At 43.9% G+C, this 26,046-nt stretch overlaps 1 protein-coding gene across 1 annotated transcript in view; it reads right to left on the bottom strand.

The window, feature by feature from the left end:
• Window positions 1-2,445: 2,445 nt before the first annotated feature.
• The window catches only part of LOC308304653 (FRAS1-related extracellular matrix protein 2-like), a gene marked incomplete at its 3' end in the record, with an annotated part of 158,146 nt that continues 134,545 nt past the window's right edge, over window positions 2,446-26,046 (bottom strand). The window contains exons 14-25 of the mRNA XM_080749277.1: window positions 25,858-26,046; window positions 22,146-22,277; window positions 19,785-19,897; window positions 19,098-19,322; window positions 11,937-12,129; window positions 9,384-9,509; window positions 6,873-7,000; window positions 5,739-5,873; window positions 5,498-5,624; window positions 4,309-4,496; window positions 3,503-3,649; window positions 2,446-3,045 (exon numbers count right to left, since the gene is read on the bottom strand). The exon at window positions 25,858-26,046 is cut by the window's right edge and continues 115 nt beyond it. Of these exons, the coding sequence (XP_080605403.1) occupies window positions 2,446-3,045; window positions 3,503-3,649; window positions 4,309-4,496; window positions 5,498-5,624; window positions 5,739-5,873; window positions 6,873-7,000; window positions 9,384-9,509; window positions 11,937-12,129; window positions 19,098-19,322; window positions 19,785-19,897; window positions 22,146-22,277; window positions 25,858-26,046 (2,303 nt within the window). The remainder of the gene's footprint in view (window positions 3,046-3,502; window positions 3,650-4,308; window positions 4,497-5,497; window positions 5,625-5,738; window positions 5,874-6,872; window positions 7,001-9,383; window positions 9,510-11,936; window positions 12,130-19,097; window positions 19,323-19,784; window positions 19,898-22,145; window positions 22,278-25,857) is intronic.

Here is a 26,046-nt window from a genome sequence, read left to right as displayed (position 1 = left end):
TCATCTTAGTCTCCTTCACCCAAATGGCACTGCTATGCTGAGCCATCCTGTGTGATGCTAGCTTCATGAGAAAAGCACTCTAGTGCTGTGTTCACAGCAGCAGCAACAAAGAAACAAGCTGCAGTACAAGTAGGGATGGGACGATACGCGATATTATCGTTTAACGTGATAAGAAACACTCACGATAATCGTATTGTGGAGATTTAATCCATCGTGATATCATCCTCCGTCATGCACTGGTATCAATTCACCTTTTATTTGCCCAAGCTGCATATCCGGTACCACTTAAACCCTTTGGTAAAAGGTACTTATAATATGTACTTGAGTTGATAGTCTTTTTTTCACTCTCTATCAAATGTCTTTGCCAAAAAATAGCCGATCTACAAGCTCACAACGCGTTGCCTTGCGACGCGTTGTGAGCTTGTAGATCTGCTATTTTTTGGCAAATGTTCCACCCCAGGATAAAGGACTTTGATTATCGCGATAATATTGTAAATCGCGATTTCTTTTGTCACAATAATCGTGATATGAAATGTTCATATCGTCCCATCCTAAGTACAAGCCATTTTCATTAGAAGCCAGCTATACACGAAGATACAAAAATAGTGGCATTACTCAATGTTATTCTTTCACGATTTACTCCCTCCTTCTCTCTCAAACACAATTACTGAGAGTAACGGTGGAAAAATGAATTATTGCCGTGTCAGCTAGTTTCCTGCGCTTTTTTACCTAAAACTTTACATTTTCCTTTACACTATTCTCACTCGTTGCTCCCTCACACGGACCCATGCACTAACATGTTTTTGAGCTACACTTCAACAGGCGACTCAGTGACAGTGTAGCCGACCAGGCTTGATCGTTTTGTAGCTTGTGTTGCCGCTAGTGTGAACGCAGCATCAGCACTGGGAGGGTCCATGAGGGCAACAGCTGCTTGAGGCACTTTTAACAACATACTGTAAAGCAGCGATCCTAACCAGGGCCCACTTGAAAACCAATCATGTTTCAGGCTTGGGTGAATGGAACTAACGACCAGCTCACAACGCGTTAGGACACAGCGCGTTGTGAGCTTGTCCATACTAGTATAGAGCCCAGATAGACTCCAGTCAACAATATAGGGTTTAAGTGGTTAAGTCGCTAATTATCGGTATCACAACGAAAACACATTTTTCATGATGAGTTTTCATGTTCCAAAGATTTTTCTTTACATACATTCTTTTTAATATTAATATTCTCCTATCATTAAGTGTTTTTCCAATTATTTGGGGGCTCACCTGCAACATCCTCACTGCCCACCAGTGGGCCCTGGACCACAGGTTGGGAATCGCTGCCATAAAGCCAACAACGACAACACGTGACAAAACTACAGAAGAGAGGACAGAAGGATCATGCTACCAGCGCAGCAGAATGGAATGTTCAGAAAAAGAAACAAAACAGCATCCGAGCACAGTGTTAACTGTCCCGTGAATGGCTGACTTCGTTGCACTCCGACACTGTCGTCAGTTGAGAATGATGCCGTTCTCGCGCACGATGCCACACTTGCCGCATGGGTCATGTGTAGCAGTAGTGGCTCAGAGCTGATGACCAAAAGCCCAATATCTTCCCGGGCCAAGGGGGAATTTCCCTTTTAGGCTAGATAAGATGTTGGCTTTCCTCACGGGAGACCTGGGTTCGAATCCCAAGCGTTACATTGGTGCACCCTCCCCCCATCCCTCCATTACCAACACCGCACAGCTTAAAATCCTCATTGCTAAAACTGCAACCCAACTTTTTGTGTGTGTGAATACACAAACAGTAAACCAGTGGTTCTCAAAGTGGATTCTAGGGACTCAGTGGGTTCATTTTAGGGGGTCTAAATTGACCCATACAAGTCTGTAACTCTGACAGTGTACAAATGGAACCAAATGAACCCTAACAGGTTCATTTGGTTCCATTTGTACACTGTCAGAGTTAAGGGGAGACCTTGAAATTTAAAAGTTTGAGAACCACTGCTGTAAACCATTCTGTACGGTAACACACCTGCAATGGATGGAGGTGGTCTTCCTGCTCTTCTACTGACACGTTTAGATCCTGTGGACAGCAAGGACACCTACTGGTTGAAAAGAGATGTTGCGTGAAGCTCAAGCATAATATCTCTCCTGCCCACAAAGGGACTTCTTCCGCAACAGTTCGAAATGTTCCGAGCTTGCGCGGGAATCCCGGGTGGAACAAAAAGCTTACTGATTGCTGCTTTAAATTGAACTCAAAGAGTGTACAATGAGGATTTTACTGTGTATCACCAACCTCAGATTGTGTTATATTCAGTACTGTAATAGCAAGTGTACAAAAAACAAGAAAACAAAAATCCAAACGAAAACAAAAATACTTTATAAAAAGCCCCAGGTACCCTCGATTCCCCTTTTTGTCCATCCGTCCGTCCATCCATCCATTCATCCATCCGCAGATGGCTCAGACCTCCGAGCTGTCGTGGCAGTCCTGCATCCTCACCACCAGCATGGGTTCCGTGCTGATCGACCCGCTGATCGCCGCCCCCCTTCCGCTGCCGCCCTCGCTCCCCACCCCCTTTTTACCCGTGGCCGCCAGTCTGGACCTCAGCGCCACCACCAGGCCGAGGACCGCCAGCACGGTCAGCAGCGTGCCCACCAGCCCGCCCACCACGGTCACGGCCACGCCGTCCTCGCCGCCGGCCCCGGCGCCGCTGCCCAGCTGCCGCGGCTCCAGCCCGTCCGCGGACGCCCCCTGGGCGCCGTGGCCCGCGCCGGCCCGCCGCCTGGTGCGGTCCAGGGCGACGTGCATGATGTTGGTGCCGCGGTCGTTGTCCGCGCCGATGTCCTCGGCCACCGCCGGGACTTTGGCGGATCTGGCGGAGCGGCGGGATTTGGCGACGGCTCCTGATGAGGGCGACGAGGGCAAAGAGAGGTCGTTGGCGCCGGCGGAGATCACGGAGTGGTGGTACTCCAGGCTGCGTTTGCCGATGCCCCTGTTGGCGTTCTCTTTGGAGCGCACCGTGTAGATGGTGTGCATGTACCACTCTCTGCCGGCCGCCACCTGGGGAAACACAGAGACACCTTGTGTTTGAGATCGGAAGATAGTTGATATTGATGTCTGTCTGTCTGCCATCTGACTGTCTGTCTGTGGTGAGGTGAGGTAGTCTATTCTACAGGTTCCCAAACACTGGGTCGGATCCATTTGTGGGTCACAGACAAATCTTTATGGGTCCCTTAATGTTTTGTTTCCTACATTTAGTTTTTAAAAGTTATTATATACAACAAACAAAAACATTCTGTTTTTCATGTTAAAAACAAATTCAGTGATTTTTCTAAGTTATTTAATGAATAAATAAGTGGTGAAAATAGCCGATCTACAAGCTCACAACGCAGCGAGAAGTGACACGATGTGTGCTTGTAGATCCACTATTGTCACTAGTTTAGGTCGTGGGCAAACACCTAATTTCTCTTTCGGGTATCCGGCTAAAGGTTTTGAGAACCACTGGTCTATTCCATACCTGGAACATGGCAGTGGAGTCCAGGCTGAATCCGTCTGCCCCAGGCTGTCTGACCAGGGACATGGCTGAAGGGTCGTCCACCGCCAACAGCGCTTTGAAACCAACATCTCCAAACAGGCGGGCCTGGGTCTCCGGCTGAGCCTTGTCCTGGTGGGGTGGGTTTAGTTAATGAGTGCATAACAAAAAAAAAAGAAGAAAAAAAAGAAAGACCACATATAAAAAAATGGAGAGTTGTACCAGACTTGCAGTTTTCTGGGAGTTTATTCCAGATACATGTGGTACATGAACACGAACACTGCTTGTCATTTCCCATCTCCTATGTAAATATAGTGTTTGTATTTGTTGATGACATGTGTTATTGTGTAAATGTGTTATGCTATGTTGATGAATTGAATGCATAGGACCACAAAATAAACAAATTGCCAGGACTTTTTTGTTTTTTGTCTTGTACTGTACATGCCGTTTAGAATAAGAATCAGCTTTATTGTCACATCACAGCCCGGTTTACAGAAGTTAAAAAGTGGGTGAAATTCATTTTCGTGCACAGTTGCCATCGTATTGTTATTTCCATAAAAGAAAGGGAGGAAGAAGAGGGGGGCAAGGGGGAAAGGAGATCAATCAAAGAAAACAACCAAATGATCTACATATTTACACATGGTACCAGAGATAGGATATAAAGGTGCGTGAGCATAGAAGCAGATGAATATTGTGCATGATATTCTTACATTTCTGACTAATACAATATTCACTCAATAAGAAAATGTACACACTGCATTACACAAGAACAAAAGCTGTGTTGTACTTACTATTATCTTGAACCTATAGAGCAGAGAGGGGGAGTCAGCCAGGCAGCCAAACTCAAACCTGGTGGGGTTGTATTTGGGCACGTAGCCGTCGGCACCGGTGCACAGGTACACCTTCTCAATGTTACAGAAGAAGGCATCGCCCAGGTTCTGAACTGGGTCCACCATGACACGACCATAGATCGTATCCCCTGGAAATATGGGGGGGAGGAGAGGATGTTATTATTCTTTAGACTTTATGTATGTTATGAATCACCAGTATAAATAGGGAAAAGGAAGGCTTGTGTCAGACAGTGCTAATAAAAGCGCCCTAGAATATATGCTAATAAAGGCTGTATGTTGAATTTAAATCTTGAAATATGCCGTACGGTAAAGGTATATTTAACCACTATCGTCTCTGTCGGTGGAAACCTCATGTCCAAAACTATTACTTTTCAGGATTCTAAAATAGTATAAGTAGCAGATCGACAAGCTTAAAATGCACTGCTTTGTGCTGCCATTTCGAGCTTGTAGATCTGCTACCTTTGATGATTTTGTGTGATGCTACAGTATGATCAAGAAAGGCATGTAGATCTTTTTCAACAACAAGCCTGCTGCTGTCCGACGCAGTGTTGATTTTGTCGACTAAAACTATGACGAAAAATGTGTGTCGACTGCGTTTTTTTCACTGACGAAAACTAAATAAAAACTAAATAAAAACTAAGCTGTGATGACTAAAACTAAGACTAAATATATTGACAATTTCGTCAACAAAATAAAAACTACACTAAAACGTTAGGGAGGGAGTAGTGGAGGGGAAAGTCATTTTATGTTTGGTTGCTCTTAGGTGTTGCTTGCTGAAAATAACAGATCTACAAGCTCACAACGCGTCGCACTGCGACGCATTGTGAGCTTGCAGAACGGCTATTTTCAGCATGCAACCAAGTGTAAAATCAATTGTAGATTTGGTCAACTACAATCTCATGATATTTAGTCGACTAAAATTAGACTAAAACTAAAACTTTTCTGGAGACTAAATTATGACTAAAACTAAATGAGATTTTATTCAAAAGACTATGACTAAAACTAAATCAAAATTTGCTGTCAAAAACAACACTGGTCCGACGGTCGAAAGCGGACCGAGCCTGCTGTCAACTTCGGTGCGGTGGAGAGCTTACCTTATGTGTGTGTTTTGTGTGTGCTCCACACCTACCTTCAGAGAAGGCCACGTCGCTCTCCTGGCCAAAGCCCATGGAGCCGTCAGACAACCACAGGTCTCTCTTAGACAGCAGGATCATCTGCGTGTTGAGGCTGAACTCCACGGCCACTGGGTCACTCACCTACACCACGCAGCGGGACGGGTGTTTATTTTAGTTTTTCATCTTTTCAATGTTTTCCCCCCTTTTCTCACAATTTAGCTGTTGGAATTTGCATGATTTTCTTTTTTACGTTACCTGCTGGAATCTGATGTCCAGGTCAAAGGTGACGGGTTCTCTGGGGTTACACACAGGAGGGAGGGCATACTGCATGTTCTGAGCCGTGGTGCAGGGAATCAGCTTCACTGTGTAGGTGCCAGAGTAGTCCCTGACCTGTACAGCAGAGGGCAGAGGAGAGAATGTGAATGAATGAATGAATGAATGGATGAATGGTTGAATGGATGAATAAATGAATGAATGAACGAATGAATGAATGAATGAATGAATGAATGAATGAATGAATGAATGAATGGTTGGTTGGTTGGTTGGTTGGTTGGTTCGATGAATGACCGAACAAACGAACCTTGCAGACCCCCATACGGATCCATTTGGTTCCATTTATACACTTTCGGAGTTATGGGGGTCCTTGAAATTCTTGGGCAAAATAGCTGTAGGCTGATTCAGATTAATCCCAGCAAGCACGTCAGGACCTGGACTAATCAGTGATGTCTCGATTGGGGCCAGATCACAGCCCATATGGGGATGATCTTAACGTCATTACCAGGACGTCATATGGACTTTTTTGTTTGACAGGATTATTGTTATAGTTTGTAATGTTAGTTGAAATATGAGCATATAAGGTTATATGTTGGGACATATCTAAATAGTTATGATATTTATCTGGCCTAGAATATCAACTGATTTCAACCAACATAAATCCTGTCAAACAAAAAAGGTCAATATGATGTCCTGGTAATGAGGTCAAGATAAAATGGTAAATGGTGCATTTATATAGCGCTTTTATCCAAGGCGCTTTACATAGATTGTGCATTACATTCACCCATTCACGCACACATTCATACACCGGTGGCGGAGGAAACCATGCCGGGAGCAATTAGGGGTTCAGAGTCTTGCTCAAGGACTCTTCGACATTAACTCAGGGGGAGCCCAGATTCGAACTGGGAACCCTTCGGGAACCCTTCGTGCTCTAGTAACGGTTTCTCTACCCCTGATGCCCCAAGATCATCCCCATATGGGCTGTGATCTGGCCCCAATCAGATCTGGCCCCAAGAGACGTGATTGGTCCTGGTCCTGACTGTGCTTGCTGGGAATCTTTATAATCAAAAATGAATTTGCTTTAATTGAATCTAGCGTGTTGTTGTTGGTACTCACAGCAAAGTCAGAGATGAAGGTCCACTGCTGCACAGGCTGGTTGTAGGTGGGCTCGCTCCTCACCAGGCTGAGGTTAAAGGTCAAACCAGGGTGGTCCGCACACATCACCATGGACGACAGTGTGGGCGCTGGAGGGGAGGGGAGGGGGCAGGAGAGAGAAGGACATCAGAGAGACTGCACACCACACCACACCACACCATACCACACCACACCACACTACACCACACCATAACATACCATATAGCACAGTGGTTCTCAACCTGGGGGACAGATGATTAACTTAATGTGGAACACTGTTTTCTCAATCAACTGTAAACAAAACAACATAGAGTTTAAGTGTATAGAGGGTATCTGCACATTTCTAAAGTGACAATTTAAGGACTTTTTAATACCTCTGAAAAGACAAATTAAACATTGGCCAAATAGTCAAATATTAGACTATATATTACATGCTCACAACTCCTCGCAACACAAGGCGTTGTGAGCATGTAGATCTGCTATTTTCAGAATAGAACCGTGTTATACAAAATGTAATGCCTCAACTATTAGTGCTTGTCAGGGTCAGGGGTCCCCAGTTCAAATATGATTATTTTGGGGGCCTGAAAAGGTTGAGAACCACTGATATAGCAGATCTACAAGCTCACAGCACACTGGCTTCTGTCAAAATTGGCCTGACAAAAACATCTACCAGGAGACCAAAAGGGGAGGTATCTATTTTGTAGTGTATGTGTTAATGACATTCATTATTGTGTTATTTTTTTGTATGCTATGTTGATGAATTGAATACATAGGACAACATAGCCTTAATGTATTACTGTACCACATTCTGTTTAAATTCTGGACTTCAACCAATCAAAAATCACAATGTGAAGTGTCTTTTATAGTCATGGGGTTTGTAGTCATGTCTGATCAGTGAGATATTAATTATTGTCTGTTGTTATTTTTCTGTGCACCTCAGGAAGACTAGCAACCACTTTGTGGTGTAAAAAAAAAAAGAAAAGAAAGAAAGAGTGTCTTTGTAGTGTTTTCAATCTGACATTCTGTTTCACCAATTAAACTGTTACTGTAGCAGCTATGGTTGCAGTTCAAGTGCTCTTAGGCAAATGATCTAAAAGCTGCTTGAAAATGAAAACATTTGCATAACATGTCCTCAAAAACAAGCACTTCAGGTGGAAATACCAAACACAAAGCACGCTAAACTCACTCATATACACTTATTTAAAGCATATGAGTGCTGTAGGCCTTGCAAATATAAAAGCCTAACTCAACAACCCTCATGTTATTTGCTACTGAAGAGGAAATGTAGGGAAAAAAAAGATAAATGAATCAAGGTGTTATGTATATTTCCATTCATCTCTTGGATGTGTTTTCTGACAGTTTAATCCAGGGAAGACCATGGCCTTCACAGCCTCTATGGCCCATCAGTTTGGCCTTTTTGTCCCTTATGCCCACCCATTGCCCGAGCTGGCCTCGGCTGTTTTCACCTAAGGCTCTTTCCTGTCAATACTGTTTTTAAAAATTGTGTCTTTTGTTGATATTCTGAATTCTTACACTCCCCATCCCCATCTGTTTTTACTCTGATTAGTCCAGAGCTGAACATGAACTTTTGACTCAGGAGTTCATTCAAATATTGTAATTTGTAAATACCAATACCACATTTTTGTGAAATTGGCAGGTCCCCACAGATCGTTATACTAAGCATAAAAATAAACAACAATTGCAGCATTTTGGAAATGACAGCAACTGTCAGTCTGAAATACAAAATAAATAAATAAATAAATAAAACGAACAGTCCTTTCTTATGCAGAGTAAAGTCCTCAGCGTTAATTTAAAGGGATATTTCACTTTCAAATAACATATACCGGTACATTAAAACATTTTTATAAAAAAAAGTAATGGAAAAAAACCTTCTAATGCATGAGGGGGCTGTGATTTTTACTCTTGCCCGTGTACTATTTGTACTCGTGTACAAATGCAACCAAAGGGACATGATTTTGCATTTGGTTGCAATTGTACATTGTCAGAGGTAAGAATTTGACCGTGAGGAAGAGTTGGAGAAAAGGGGATCAAAGACGGAATTACTGCGTTGGGGTCTGTTAGGGCTGTCACAATTATTACATAATTGTCTAATCGTGATTTTTTGAAATAATCGTGATTATTTTTCATAATCGTCATAATTGTTTCCATGTTGAAACATTTTCATATATTTTTTAAAAAAAGTCAAAAATAGTGGAAATAGCAGATCTACAAGCTCACAACGCGTCGCATCCTATCAATGTTCTTTTTTAAGCATAAAGTTGTCAAATATGTCAGTAATTTCTTTGTATATTTAGGTTATGTGTCATATCTACCCATGTGCAACTTCAAAGCCTAAAAGCCAAACTGAAATGTAATTGTCAACGACAAAAACACAATTAAATTGTTAATCGCAATTATTTGAGTGACAAATAATCGTCATGTAAAATGTCATAATCGTGACAGCCCTAGGGACCGTGTGTCTGAGTCTCTTACCAGCCCGCTTGATCCGTCCTCCGGAGTGAGACTCCACAAACAGACCTCTGAAACGCGCCTTGGTGCGGAAATTCACCACCAGACGGCCCTGATCGTTGATTCTCATGCTGGTCGGGTACAGGGCACCTACACACACACACACACACACACACACACACACACACACACATACACACACACACACACACACACACACACAGAATGTCCAAAACCGTTCGTTTTGCATTTATCATTTTAAAAATGATTTAAACTAGTGAAAACAGCCGATCTACAAGCACACAACGCCTCGCGGTGTGCTTATAGATCTGTTGTTTTCACTACTTTTGTGCGATGGCCTTGTACACAAAACAGCAGATTGTCTTATTTCCTTGAGAGCCAATTGTATGCCTTGCTGCCAATCAAATATCCGTCGGCCTCAAAGGAGAGTTGTTGGCATAATTGTGTTTTTCTGCCTCATTGTCAACATAGCAGCCTATACAAAAAAGAAATCCCCCGAACAATTTCGTGAAGTGACAGTGATTGATTTTTGCAATCTTCCCTTTCAGAATGCAAACATGCTCAGGGACGGAGATTCAAAGAAGAAACGTTTGTTGTCACTTTCGTGATGCTGTTCCCGGGACAAATGACAATGGACCACGTTCGTCTCAATGATGGATTATGTTGATGAAAGAGACAGCGCTGCCGCCCTGGGACTTCATTGAAAAGTAATTGAGGACAACGAAGGAGTTTTATAACTTAAAGAACTATAACTAGTGCTGGCGTAATGGAACATACATAGTATCAAGAATTAAAAGAATTAAGAAACCACTGCATATCGTCGTTGTCGGGTGGAAACCTTGTACGTCCAAAACCATTTGTTTTGTATTTATCATTTTAAAAATCATTTAAACTAGTGAAAACAGCCGATCTACAAGCACACAACGCCTCGTGGTGCGAGGCGTTGTGTGCTTGTAGATCTTCTGTTTTCACTACTTTTGTGCAACGGCCTTGTATGATGCAGGGCTTTACTTTGCGAAAAAACTTGGAGATACAAGGTTTCTGCCCGACAGTGACGATATTATCATTGCTCTGGTTCACTTTTTTTATAGATAGAATACAATTATGCCACCCTTATCCTTGACATGGGAAATCTGTGTCTTACCCATAGGGGTGCAACTGTCAATCAAACTTAAGCGATTAGAGAAAATTTTAATAAATGTATACATCTTGGTGGAAGATTTAACATTTTCTTCTACAGTATCGTACAGTATAATACAGTAGCATAAGCAACAACGCTTAGTCACCTTCAACCTTGCATCCCTATTTTGAGCATGTCGACCTAAATCTTTCCAAAGCTGTACAAGCTTACAATGCGACGCGTTGTGAGCTTGTAGATCTGCCATTTTTCCTACTTTTGCATGATCAACAAGCTCACAATGCATTGTCAAGCGTTGTGCGCTTGTATGATCTGCTATTTCAAGAAAGATAATGTTTGAAAATATCTGTTAGCCTATGTATAATGACATATTTATTCATGGATGCCCAAAATAGAGATGCCAGGTTTAAAGTGTCTAATGAATGTATGGTTGCAGACAAGAAAACGTGTCTATAAGGTGTGTCACGTGCAGATGGACGGGCGTGAACCGAGATGCACTCAGGTGGACAAAATATGCATAAAGGAAATGATGCGTAGCTTGCGAGTTGGTTCAGCCCGATACACTTGAAAGGTTTACACGCACGTGCAGCTGGGCGACATTGTATGTGACGTGTCAAGCAGCTAATTGGTGGTCTTCTTAAGCTCACCTAATTCCTTGTACTTCCTCTTGCTGTCAGTGAAGCCACTGATGTACTGTATGTGCTTTGTTCTCTCCCACCACCACCACCACCATCAGTAACCTCTGCTTTCCCTAAGGATTCTTCTGTTTTCCCCTGGGAAGGTTGTTACAGATGTACTGTACAGTATATCTCCCTGCTCTTAAATGGTTGTCTGCTAATGTGCTGAGCCGGGAGTAATGCATAGCAGAGCCTGAGCGCCAAGATCAAATACAATATTCACAGCCACACTTGTATTCACATCTTATAAATGAAATGTTCTCAAGCTATTATTGGTATCAATCTATTCGGTGAGTTATCTGACTGAACTGAATTTGAGGTTAAATGTGAACGCTGGAGCTGTGCTTCCCAAGCTTTTTAGCTCGCGACGTGAAAGAGAGATTAGACATTTGCCCGGGACCCAAACTAGTGAAAATAGCCGATCTACAAGCTCACAACACGGAGCAAAGCGACACGTTGTGAGCTTAGGTCGCATGTCGCCCTGAGGCGTCTTACTATATATATATATATATATATATATATATATATATATATATATATATTATATATATACACACACACACACACACACAGTATATAAGAATATATAAGAAAAACTTTTGGGGGAGGGGAAAGTCCTTTGAAATATATAAATATTATTAATTATAGGAAAATAAAATGGGGCTTTTACTCAATTGCCATCACCGTTGCCATCCCAAGAGCTTCCCATAAAGGACAACCAGTGTTAGGAGCTCCACTCACCCTGCAGCTCAGCCTGAGGCGGGCTCCCGATGCCGTCGGCCCACAGGATGGCCGTGTCGTAGACGAAGGTGAGCCGTAGCTCGGACTGCAGGTCAAAGTGCTGCCAGCCGCCCGTCCCCACGGGGCTGTGGAACACGTAGGACACGTGCAGGGGGACGCGCAGCGTCACGTAGGACTGCACCAGGTTCAGCACCTGTCACCACGTTCATTAACAAGGGAACGATACGTTAATCGATTATAAAACAAGAAATGACACATGCAGCCATACATTCCAGCTTGAAAGACCCTAGTAAGATGCAAGAGCCATGACTCTTACAAAACATTAGAAAAAAAATATTAAACTCTAGAGTTAAATTAAGGTGCCTTTCATATCTAAAGCTCACTAGTGGATTTATTCTGGTACTCTTATAAGCACAAACAATCCAATATCTAACTGAACTAAAATAACTTACAAAACTAATAGGCTTCTAATGACCCCTTTGTGTGTGCTTGCTTCACAAGCTGGTAATATTTTGCCTTAAAATCATGCAAAGTGGTACACAGTATCTCTCAAGTCATGTCATCAACATGGATCTGTCCCATTTCCCATATTCGTAGGACTCGTAGGACAGCTTTACGTAGGACCGTACCAGGTTCAGTCACCACATCGTCATCATGGGAGCATGGTTTAGAATGACCGAAGAACAGAAGACATTTTATTTAATTTTATTAAAAAAGGGTGAAAACAATAATTGAAAAATGATGGTCTCCATATACATTAGACTATAGGACAACATCACTCAACAGAACCCCAGGGATGAGTGTTTTCAATGAGTCTAACAGATAGACCTTTAATACTCAAACTTTCATGCTCAAAGTGCTTTACAGCAAGGATGAAACAACATTAATTCAGATGCTCTATGTGATTTTCTACATGTCAATGCGGTGTCCACTAGGTGGCTCTCTTCCCACATATTCAATAGTCAATCTTCAATAATGACTCCTTAAAGTGTGACTTTGGCTACAAGCCCAGGCAGACAGAGTTTGCCAAAGCCACAGTTTGTCAAATAAAAAAGGATTAATCGTGTTATCTTAGTTGGACCTTTGGAGCGAAAAGCATCTTGCCATTTGCATAGTCAATTATCCAACCAAACACTGTGGCCAGGATTATCAGAGTGAAAAGCCAGGCAATTTAGTGGGAGAGAATCCTTTATAAAACAGATGAATTCTGACGTCTAATCCCTGTTCTTCACTTCACGTCATTCACTGTCAATGAACCATTCATCACTTTTAGAGTTTATTCGCATCACCCACCATTCATTACTTTCAACATTTGTCTGTCGTATCAAGCTGAAGGCCGTAAGTAAAACAAAAGTCTAAAAATCCTTTGAATTTCATAGCTCTGAATCTGTCTTGGGAGATTACCATTTAATAGACAGCTAGAAGAGGCTAAAACACACTTGGGATAAAACAAGGGTTCCTTTCAGGCCGCGATCCCCCCTAAATAATCATATTTGAACAGGGAAACCCCTAACCTGACTTTCGCCAGATGGTTTGCAGCATTGCGTAAAACGCTCTGCTTCTACCATCTGGACTCGGTCCAGCACAACCGATGTAAGGGGCGGGCCATTTTTTAAAATTCTAAAGCAGGTGATTGGATATGGCCGTGCCAACTCCAACGACTCATATTGGCCTGTCTGCATGACGTTGCACCCAGAATCCGCCTCCTGGGTTTCCACGTGGTCTGCAATCAGACTCTATTGGCTCAGAGCCGCTCAGAGCCCGCCCATAGCTGCCGCTGATTGGTCCGGCCAGGGACATTCCGAAGGGAACCCCTCCTCCGCAAGTGAACCCAGATGGTAAAGCAATGCATAAGCAATGCTGCCACCATCTGGCGAAAGTCAGGTAAGGAAACCCCCCATCCTGACAAGCACTTGGAATTGTAGGCATTAAAATTAGCCTTTACACAATGTTTGCCTCTAAAACACAGTACGTGTTTTGTTTCAATTGTGTGATCATGAACGTGTGCATTTCTATGTGCTTTAAATGTTCTCTGTGGGTTCAGTGACAGTGAGTTGTCTTAATGAGGTTGAACCCTGTGGAATGAATGATGCTCTGCTGGAGTAATTTTTAAGTAACCATCACGTTAATGTGGCAGAGAAATTACATTCATCTTTAATTTATACATTTTATTGTCTGTCTGTCTGTCTGTCTGTCTGTCTGTCTGTCTGTCTGTCTGTCTGTCTGTCTGTCTGTCTGTCTGTCTGTCTGTCTGTCTGACTGTCTGACTGTCTCTTTGTCTCTCTCTCTCTTTCTCTCTCTCTCTCTCTCTCTCTCTGTCTGTCTGTCTGTCTCTCTCTCTCTCTCTGCACGCAGCACACACGCACGCACACTCAGTAGTCTAATGGGCAACGAGGAGCTTGAAGATCAAAGACAGGTGGAGCAGAAAATAGCCAGAGGCCTGGATCAGAGCTGTGTGAGCTGATCCATAATAACAAGACCAAGCAGACTGGACCACACAGCACAAACAACACAACAACAAAAATAACTACCACAACAACAGCAGCAGCGACAGCACGTAATGTGAATCACCACAGCATAGTAAGTAAAGTAACCAAAGGTATTGTTTCATTAAGGGCTGCTCACAGTCACACCAAGCACTATAACTATAACGCTAATAACTAAAAATAAATCATTTTAAAATATCATTGTAACTAAAGTGGATGGCAGAGTCCATACCACAGCTACAGTATAAAGACAATGATATAGATATTGTTATAGCCAGCGCTTCATTTGTCTTTTCTTTCTGTGACGGAGCTCATGAATCCCACTAAAAGTCCTGCACCTCATCAGATTATAAACGTTGACATCTACTTTGACATGAGGGGGGAGGCGGGACCTTGGCGTTATTTGCGGAGTCCTCTGCAACTAACGCAGTGAGCGTAGGAGTCAGATCACCTAGCTGCTCACAGGCGCAACCATCTGCCTATTAAACAGCTCATTTAAATTGTCACCATACATTTACAGAATATATCAATATCAATATTCTTTAAAGTATATCAGCTTTCTTCACATTTTATTTATGTATAAAATAGTGGCGCATACGTGATTGAAACCAGGAGAAGACATCACTTGGGTCATATCACAATATGATATGCCAAATCCCAAATGCTATCTATCTATATCACAATATATCATAATATAATATTGATATTATACTACTGACACCAGGGATGACGTCTGTGCTGATGTAAATCTTGTCAACACACCATTAAGTCTCTCCCAGCCAGAGACACAGAGTCTGGGGTTAATGGAGAGCTAACAGTTGCATGTTTATCATCAAAGCACTGGCATCATTCAGAGCACTGAATGTCTGTGTCCATTCTGAGACCGTAAAAACTCCGTTAATTAATAGCCTGGGATTTTATATGAACCAGCATGAATATTATATTATATTACCTAATCTTTTTTTTAATTAGGCTAGCGAATAAGATATCAATTACAAATCATTGATTTGATTGAATTGATTCACTCAGTGAGACATGTTCTCACTACTCACTCTAGCGCAGACAGAGACAGAGAGAGAGAGAGAGAGAGAGAGAGAGAGAGAGAGAGAGAGTGAGAGAGAGAGAGAGAGAGAGAGAGAGAGAGAGAGAGAGAGAGTGACGTTTTATCGGATAGGACATTATTGTATAACGTCTCAGTTACTTTTCAGGATTCAAATAAAAACAAAATAGCAAAAGTAGCAGATCTACAAGCTCAAAACGTGCCACTTCGCACTGTAAGTAAGATCTTTTCAGGCCGCGACCCCCAAAATAATCATATTTTAACTGGGGACCCCCCCCCACCCTGACGAGCAATAAGAGTTGAGGCATTACATTTTGTATAACACGGTTCTATTATGTAAATAGCAGAAATATATGCTCACAAACGCTTGCACCGCGAGGCGTTATGAGCATGTAGATCGGCTATTTTCACAATCTCTAATATTTAACAATTTGGTCAATGTTTAATTAGTCATTTTAGAGGTATTAAAAAGTCCTTAAATTGTCACTTTATGAATGTGCATATACCCTCTATAAACCTAAACGTTATGTTGGTTTGTTTACTTTTGAGTGAGAAAACAAAGTTGGACATTAATCATCTGGGGACCCCTCAAAATAATTTGGGGACCCCCCTGGGGTTGAGAACCACTGAGTCAGAACATGGAGATAGGAGGTTTCCTATCTTTACATTTGTATTCTATACCAGTAGTTGTCTCTCACCCTCTTATGGACATTAATGCACAAAAGCTGACGATTCTGGAACGGTTTGAACTTTCTGTGAGAAGTCAAGCACTCCACAGAAGAGGATGCTGTGACCTCTAAAATGGATGTTCCAATGAAGCGTGGAGATAAACAGCGCTCTGGAATCAGGGTGACGGACAGACAGCAGGTGGCCAGATTTCACACTATGTGCATGGGTTTGTGTGCGTGTGTGCGTGTGTGTGTGTGTGTGTGTGTGTGTGTGTGTGTGTGTGTGCGTGTGTGTGTGTGTGTGTGTGTGTGTGTGTGTGTGTGTGTGTGTGTGTGTGTGTGTGTGTGTGCGCGTGCGTGTGTGTTTGTGTGAGAGAGTCTTTACGAGTGTTATGTTGACAACCTGGAAAGATGCCCACGAGAAAACACAGAATAAGACTGTCTGTCACTGAGACACACGGGCGCGCACATACACACGCGTATGCGCGCTCAGCTGCAGGAACAAATGCAGAGACAGGTGTACACACAACATCTGTGTAACATCTTCGAGGTTCGCTGACAACAAATTCTCATCTTCAGCAACGCTCTGCTTCACATTCAAACATTACAACACTGATACTGTTGTACTGCATGGGAGCTGACCAGTACAACCACAGTCCGATACTAAAGGACAATTTTTGTCAATTAACTCATTGATGTGTCAGTGTGCCCGTTGACACGTTTGACGCTTTGTACAGTAAACTATACTGTACTGTAGCTACTGTACCAGGCTACCGCGGTGACAAAAAATACTCAATTTCCTCGAAATGCAGCGTGAGATCACATGACCGGGAAGTGCTGTCTCCCTAACAGACATGCATGTTACGCTGCTGCAGAAAAGTGCATTTTTAAAACGCTGCCTTTTCTACCGGCCGTTACAGAAGCTCTGTGGCCCGCGATTGTTTAAAAAACGGTCCTGACTGAAGGAAAATAGTATTGTGAAAGTAAACAGGACATACTTGGATTACATTTACTTGGATTACTTTTTTGCCAGGACCCCAAAGGTACGTAAAATGGCGGGTTGCCATGGGCACCTGCCGATTAAATGTTGAATAATCCTGGGCATCCAATGTGTTAAGTTAAGTCCCCTTGCATCTGTGTGCAAATGACCTCCTACACAATCATCCTATTCACACAGCCTACATGGTATGCTATTGAGTTTTGTGTATACACCTCAGAGCATGTAGCCCAGGGTTCCTCAATAGGCGGCCCGCGGGCCATTTGCGGCCTGCGGGGGGCTACTGTCTGACCCCCACCAACCCCAGTAATAATGATGGTATAAGAGCAGCAACAACACTAGTATATCGTCGTTGTCGGGTGGAAACCCTGTAACTCCAAATTTGTACATTCTTTCGCAAAGTAAAGCCCTGCTTCATCATGCAAGGCTGTCACACAAAAGTAGTGAAAACAGCAGATCTACAAGCAAACAATGCCTCGCACCGCGAGGCGTTGTTTTCTTGTTTTCTGCTGTTTTCACTACTTTTGTTTTCACTAGTTTAAATATTTTTTAAATGCAAAACTAACGGTTTTGGACATACAAGATTTTCCCCCGACAACGACGATATCTGAACTGTCACTGGAGTAGTGGGAACGCCACCGTCGCCCCCCGCAATGTTGTGGCCCTCGGCTTGGTACCCTAGACATAATTCGGCCCTTAGGGAAAACTAATTGGGGAAACCTGATGTAGCCTATACTGTACGTCACAAGCCAGCTGAACATCCAGTGTTAAAAAGGAATGGCTCATCCATTCCTTTTAACACTGGTGTTAAAAGGACTGGGTGAATGGCAGCTCCTGGGGGTACAGATCACGGACAGCCTGACATGGTCCTCAAATATGGCCTCTCTTGTAAAGAGAGGACAGAAACGTCTGTTCTTTCTGCGCCGGATGAGAGAAGAGCCCAACTTCCCCCTCCCATCCTCACCACATTCTACAGAGCCACCATAGAGAGCATTCTGACAAACTGCATCTCGGTCTGGTCTGGTAGCTGCAGTGAAACAGACTGGAAGACTGCGCAGAGAGTGGTGGAGATAGCGGAGAGGATTATTGGGACTTCACTGCCCTCCATCAAGGGCATTGCCCAAAATCACTGTCGGTCAAAGGCTAATAAGATCATGTCTGACCCTACCCACCCACATCAGGTACTGTTCAACCTGCTGCCCTCTGGTAAGAGGTACCGCAGCATCGGGAGCAGAACGGACAGATTTAGCCAGAGTTTTTCCCCCCAAGCCATAAGATTGTAAACTCTGTAAAAGCTAATTAGTCCCGTTAAAACAATATCCCCTGACCTTTCTCCTGTATGCTGCTTAAGAATCATGTTGTGCAATATCTCCATGAATCTGACTTGTGATTTCATTTAAGTGGTTTTTAGTGTTTTTAGTTTTTAGTATTTTAACGTTTTTTTAACCAGGAGCCAGTGAAACGAAATGTCGTTCATTTATGCATTTCATGTATATGTTGAATGACAATAAATCTGTCTATCTATACTATCTAAGAAATTACTTTATTTCTGTTGTTTACCTATCCGGTGTTGTCTTTGACTCAAAGAGAATTTTTGTTTGTAAAACATTCCAGTGAATTCCAGTGAACCAAGAATCCAAAAAAGAAGAAAAAAATCAATTGAATAACATAAGAAATCCATCCATGTCCAAAATACAGCTCATAATGCAGTCCAGTGTCTGTTCTATCTTTCTAGGGATCAACCCTAATCTCTTCACGCAATAATTTAGGGATCAACCCTAATCTCTTCACGCAATAATTTCTATGGTTATTCTGGGTCTGATGATCATTTTACACACACACACACACACACACACACACACACACACACACACACACACACACACACACACACACACACACACACACACACACACACACACACACACACACACACACACACACACACACCTGTCCGTCGGTGCCCACGGTTCCGCCGCAGTCGCTGAGCAGCTCGGACATGTCGTAGTAGCTGGTGAACTCCCACAGGCAGGCCTCCAGGTTGAGGTTCTTGTAGAAGCGCAGCGTGTTACTTCCGCGCAGGGCGGCGCTGTGCTGGTAGGCCACGGCGTCGCCGCCCATGGCCGCGCTGTCACGCTGCGTGGCCTCCGTGATGAAGCCGTGGCCCGTGGACACCTGTGTTGATTTTGGCAGCAAATTCAGATTTAGTTTTAGTCATAGTCTTTTGCATAAAATGTCATCTAGTTTTATTCATATTTTAGTTTTAGTCGACTAAATATCATAAGATTTTAGTCGACTAAATCTACAGTTGATTTTGTCGACTAAAATGTATTTTGGTGGGCCTTGATGGCGTCGTAAGTAATGCCTGATTTTACACTTGGTTGCATGCTGGAAATAGCCGATCTACAAGCTCATAGAGCGCAACACCAAAGTGCAACCAAACAGTTACAGCTACTGGATCTCTCCTCCCTTTGTCCCTCCTCAACATTTTAGTCTAGTTTTTTATGTTTTACGAAATTGTCAATACATTCATTCTTAGTTTTAGTCATCATAGCTTAGTTTTTATTTCCTTCCTTTTTGTCAGTGAAAAAAGGCAGTTGATGAACATTTTTCGTCATAGTTGTTTTTGGTGGTCACCTCGCTGTGGTCCAGCAGGTTGGAGCAGCGGTGGTTGCCCACCCGCGTGCCGTCCGGGCTCAGGGTCAGGTCAAAGTTCATGAGGGGCCGCGTGGAGATGACCGGCAGCATGCCTGCAGTAGTATACGATGAGATGGACGGAGAGAAGGGGTCGAGAGAGAGATAGAGAGAGAACGAGAACAGAGGGAGGGAGAGAGAGGGATGTAGAGTGGGTGAGAAACAATATAACATACTGTTTATTCGTTGTGCTACTACTGCATGTAGAACTTGTTAATCCCAATTCTGTCATCATTATGCCAACTTCTACAGTAGTCCTTTTGTCACTGCTGACCCCTACTGGTTGGTTTGTTAAGGGAGGGTGGAAAGAATCAAAATCAATCATGAGCCTGATTGATTTTATTGTTTCACTTATTTTATGTTTTACAGATCCCCAAGAATTAAGGATTTCCACATACGCCCGCAATTGGCCTGTTTTCCCAAAGCAACACATGCGTACATGGATGAGGGTTGTTAACCGAAACGTTGCGTTAACGTTTTTTCCAAAAACATTGCAGATGATGCTTCAGACAGGGATGGAGACCTGGGGTGGTGGAGAGGGAGACAGCGGTGTGAGAGAGGGGTGTGTAGTGTGTGCATGGTGGAGGGACCAGGCAGGGGGAGAGGGGTGTGTAGTGTGTGCATGGTGGAGGGACCAGGCAGGGGGAGAGGGGTGTATAGTGTGTGCATGGTGGAGGGACCAGGCAGGGGGAGAGGGGTGTGTAGTGTGTGCATGGTGGAGGGACCAGGCAGGGGGAGAGGGGTGTGTAGTGTGTGCATGGTGAGGGACCAGGCAGGGGGAGAGGGGTGTGTAGTGTGTGCATGGTGGAGGGACCAGGCAGGGGGAGAGGGGTGTGTAGTGTGTGCATGGTGGAGGGACCAGGCAGGGGGAGAGGGGTGTGTAGTGTGTGCATGGTGGAGGGACCAGGCAGGGGGAGAGGGGTGTGTAGTGTGTGCATGGTGGAGGGACCAGGCAGGGGGAGAGGGGTGTGTAGTGTGTGCATGGTGGAGGGACCAGGCAGGGGGAGAGGGGTGTGTAGTGTGTGCATGGTGAGGGACCAGGCAGGGGGAGAGGGGTGTGTAGTGTGTGCATGGTGAGGGACCAGGCAGGGGGAGAGGGGTGTGTAGTGTGTGCATGGTGAGGGACCAGGCAGGGGGAGAGGGGTGTGTAGTGTGTGCATGGTGAGGGACCAGGCAGGGGGAGAGGGGTGTGTAGTGTGTGCATGGTGAGGGACCAGGCAGGGGGAGAGGGGTGTGTAGTGTGTGCATGGTGAGGGACCAGGCAGGGGGAGAGGGGTGTGTAGTGTGTGCATGGTGGAGGGACCAGGCAGGGGGAGAGGGGTGTATAGTGTGTGCATGGTGAGGGACCAGGCAGGGGGAGAGGGGTGTGTAGTGTGTGCATGGTGAGGGACCAGGCAGGGGGAGAGGGGTGTGTAGTGTGTGCATGGTGAGGGACCAGGCAGGGGGAGAGGGGTGTGTAGTGTGTGCATGGTGAGGGACCAGGCAGGGGGAGAGGGGTGTGTAGTGTGTGCATGGTGGAGGGACCAGGCAGGGGGAGAGGGGTGTGTAGTGTGTGCATGGTGGAGGGACCAGGCAGGGGGAGAGGGGTGTGTAGTGTGTGCATGGTGAGGGACCAGGCAGGGGGAGAGGGGTGTGTAGTGTGTGCATGGTGGAGGGACCAGGCAGGGGGAGAGGGGTGTGTAGTGTGTGCATGGTGGAGGGACCAGGCAGGGGGAGAGGGGTGTGTAGTGTGTGCATGGTGAGGGACCAGGCAGGGGGAGAGGGGTGTGTAGTGTGTGCATGGTGGAGGGACCAGGCAGGGGGAGAGGGGTGTGTAGTGTGTGCATGGTGGAGGGACCAGGCAGGGGGAGAGGGGTGTGTAGTGTGTGCATGGTGAGGGACCAGGCAGGGGGAGGGATGGTTTCAGGACAGAGAGAGAAACTGATTAAAAACCACAGGGGTTAATTTTAAGTAACCAGAGCACTGGTGGTTTCTGCCGCTGTTCGATACCCGCTTGATGATGGCACCGTTCCATACTCTGGCCGTCATTGTCTACTTTCTCCACTATTTCCACAGGATGGTAAAATCCTGTCCGACGTGACATTACTACACCAGAAGTAACCAACAAACTATACTATAATAAATGGTCAAACTGTTTGTCTATTTTCAACTTGTTTTGTTTCTGTGCAACTGAGTCAAACAAAAGTTAATGCCTCAACTCCTACAATTCCAAGTGCCTGTCTGGGTCCCCAGTTCAAATGTATTTTGCAGGGTCGCGGCCTGAAAGGTTTGGGAACCCTTGATTTAGCTGGTGGTACTACTCACCGTCCATGTGGGGCATGGTGACAGTGAGCTTGATGAGGTTGGGGTGTTTGGGGTCGTCTGCTCCAGTGTAGCGCAGCTTGGCGGAGAAGGGCTCGGCTCCCACCGTCCCCATCTTGCGCGGCTGACACATACCTGCATACGTCACACACAAAGCAGTGATGAACTATCACATACCTATATACACACCACACACAGATATAGAGACAAGAGCAGAGAGGAGCTGAAGTATAGAGTGGACTACTAGAGCAATGTTTCTCAAACTCTCCCCTTAACTCTGACAGTATACAAATGGAACCAAATGGACCCGTTAGGGTTCATTTGGTTCCATTTGTATACTGTCAGAGTTACAGACTTGTATGGGAAGGAACCCATAAAGTCTCTGGAATCCACTTTGAGAACCACTGGACTAGAGATGAGGAAATAGATGAGCCTAAACAGAAGAAACTAAAGATAGAAATAAGAAGTTACAGGAGCGCTACTGGTATCCCTCAAAGCTCATGGAATTATGATATTTTGATGTCTCTAGCGCAAATACAATAAACGCTTTTTACTTGAGTGCCCATGGACCTGGACCTGTTGATGGCTTTTTGACATACTTTTTCCACTTTCCAGAAACTAAAGGTAGTTTAGAAGTGGAGATTATTTGGTTATGGGCATAACATACTCATTTATTTTCTATTTGTTGTGACGTTAAAAATACTGTGTATATTTGTATCTCGATCTTGTTTTATTGTTTATTGTTGTTGCATTGCCTGTTTGTAATCTGCTATTAAATTGTTTATCTGCTTTTCAAGCTTGAATATGATTTATTTTTCTTTCTGCCCCAAAGCCGCTCCTGCCATGCCATTGTAAATAAGAAATTAATTAAGTAATTAAGAAATAAGAAACGTTATTTATCTTAATTTCTTGCTTGTTTAAATAAATGAAAAAGTACAGCCATTACAACCTTAATTAATAAGTATAGCACTAAATATTGATTCAAGAACTGTTTTCTTTTATTGTACAATTCTACGGTCTATGATTAGGTCTGCATCCAGAACAATGTAAACACAGACAACTGATTAAGTTTAGCCGAGGCTACTTAGCATTGTATTGGTCTAATTTGGCTGTTTCTGTGTTTATGTGTGTCTTGATTGTTGATTTTTGTGTGTGTGAGTGTATTACCTCGAGAGCATTGCAAATGAGGGTAAACCTTAATACTCTTTACGAGAATAAATAAAGGTTTCAATCAATCAATCAATGAAAACAAACAAAACAAACACAGCATGGCATACAGTATCTGTCTGTCTTGTACAGAAATAACACGGCATCGCATTACGCTTAATTGAACAATCAGATTGCTGAATTCAACAAAGCTGCGTGATACTTGAAAATAATGAGTCGTACATTACAAGCTTGGGTAAATTAGCATGAGGTTCAATATTTAGAGAACCCACATAATCAGTTTTACTTTCACTTATTTTTCTATCTTACAAAAATGTAGAAAATAGCAGGTTGATGTGTCACGGCGCACCACGTTTCAAGCTTGTGGATCTGCTGTTTTTGTGTTGTTTCTTGTGTGACGCATGTACAAATCCTGCCTTTTCAGCTGGTTGGAATAACATGGCTTTAATTGGTGTGGATAGAAGATATGCAGTATCTGTCTAATCATCATCGCAATTCATTAAGCTTGTGTGTCAAGGGTGTATCGTACATTGAGCCGTGTAATTATGGACACACGGCGCACAGCAAATCAAACGTCTGGCATTGCAATTCAGCTCCCTGTTGTGGTCCTATTTTTAACACTTCGGTATGTTGAGTCATGCGTTTCTCTCAGTGAGCGGGGCACTACAACTTCAAGTTGCTGTTGAACGCTCACAATTAGAGCAGCACTTCAAAAGCGCGTTTGAAATAGTTTGAATGGTAGTCGCTTAGCAACAACAGCAAAGGACGGCTATTGCCGTCAAGCCCCTGTTCATAAATACATTGTCGTTGTGGGGTGGAAACCTTGTATGTCCAAAACCGTTTGTTTTCTATTTATCATTTGTAAAATGATTTAAACTAGTGAAAACAGCCAATCTACAAGCACACAACGCCTCGCGGTGCGAGGCGTTGTGTGCTTGTAGATCTGCTGTTTTCACTACTTCTGTGCAAGGCCTTGTATGGTGAAGCAGGGCTTTAATTTGCAAAAATGTACAAATTTGAAAGTTGGAGATACAAGGTTTCTGCCCAACAACGACGATATGGATACTGGGGAAATTTGTTTGCAGCACTTAATATTACAAAGCATTTCATCCCAAAGGTCCCTGCTGTACGTACATACTCTTACACATATCAGTGGAACTGCCAGCACTCGCAATAATGACCTTCAGGTGCTTTGATTTAAAAAGGATGCACGGGCACTAAAACAATCAACGTGCACTTTTCAGCACAAAGCCTTCAGCTTCAGCGTTATAATAAGTACTTGGATTAAACGCTGAAGAGGTGTTTGTGCTGAAACGCGCACCGTACGTACTGTACAGTGATTGTTTGCATCCCGTGCCAATTAAAATATGTACCTGAAGGACATTTCCGTGAGTGCTGACATGAAAATAATCTCTGTAGGCCTGTGTGCCACCCGCTGAAGAAACTAATACATACATACACAAGTTGGAGTTGTGCTCGCTCCTCATCCTGTTGAATGTACTTACTTGTACACATCCTATGCTGTCTCTGACACACTCAATACTAGGGTAGCAGTTTAATAGCCACTGTTCCAGTTTTTCTTTTTCCTGTGCCTCAGTAGAATTGCAGAATAAAAAGCGCGGTCAAACATTTGGAGCATTTAGTTAGTGGACAACAAAGGATATCAATTTCATTTAGAAAGTACATCCTTTGTTGTGTCTCAGTGGTCTTTGAGGTCAGACCACCACAGGTCCTATTCAAGCTTATGCTGGAGCACAATGCCAAGCTGCTGTCGGGCAGAAACCTCTTATCTCCATTGTTTTTACTTTTCCGTGAATCAACGCCCAATCTGTCGATCTGCTATTTTTGATGGTTTCGAATTTGAATCCTGAAAAGTAACAGTCTTGGACATGTGAGGTTTCCACCCGACAGAGACGAATTGTAATGTGAAACACATTGTATTATTGGCTCCTCATTGATAAAAAGCAGGATTAGAGGATTGCAGCTCCCTCTAAAATCAATACACATTTTCTTTGTTCCATTATACTACTGGTTGCCTCCCTTCTTTGGCTGCCTGTCAAATACTTTGAATTGAGCTTTTAAAGGGATATTTCACTTAAAAAAAGGAAAGAAAAAAAAACATTTTATTGTCTACTCAGGATTTTGGGAGCACCCGCGAAGTTGCTTGATTCAGTACTTACAAACCAGTTGAACAAAAGCACACAAAAGCATCAAAAGTAGCAGATCTATACTGCCTCCCCCTGGCCAGCCAGGGCGCCTGATGGGAGGGGAAAGGAACTGGTTGGACTAACGTGTTCCTTCCACATGCTACATCCAGCCGGGGAATCTCTACTCTGTCAGGTGAAGAGAAGAGGCTTGGAGTTCATGCATAGAAGGAAGCATGAGGTCAGTCCGTTGCGGATTACATTAGATAATTGGCACTGGGTGAAAAATGCGTTGCAAAATCGTGAGATGAAAATAAAAATAAAAAGTAAAAAAGTAGCAGATCTGAAAATTTGCACCGCATTTTCGACTTCATTCATCCATCCCTCCTCCTCCTCCTCCTCACCTTCCTCCAGGCTGACGGTGACGATGGGGCTGCTGAGCTCCAGGCCCTCGTCCCGGTTGGTGTTGACGGCGCGGGCGGCGCACTGCACCCTGGAGCCCGCCTGGAAGTAGACCGAGTCCAGCGTGATCATCTTGGACGAGGTGAAGAAGGTGTCCGTGTCCACCTCCCTCATGGGGCTGGTGACGCCGT

This window comes from Nannobrachium achirus, assembly GCF_963921795.1.
Source record: "Nannobrachium achirus genome assembly, chromosome: 19".
Classification (NCBI taxonomy): domain Eukaryota; kingdom Metazoa; phylum Chordata; class Actinopteri; order Myctophiformes; family Myctophidae; genus Nannobrachium; species Nannobrachium achirus.
This window is presented reverse-complemented; position numbering and strand designations above follow the sequence as displayed.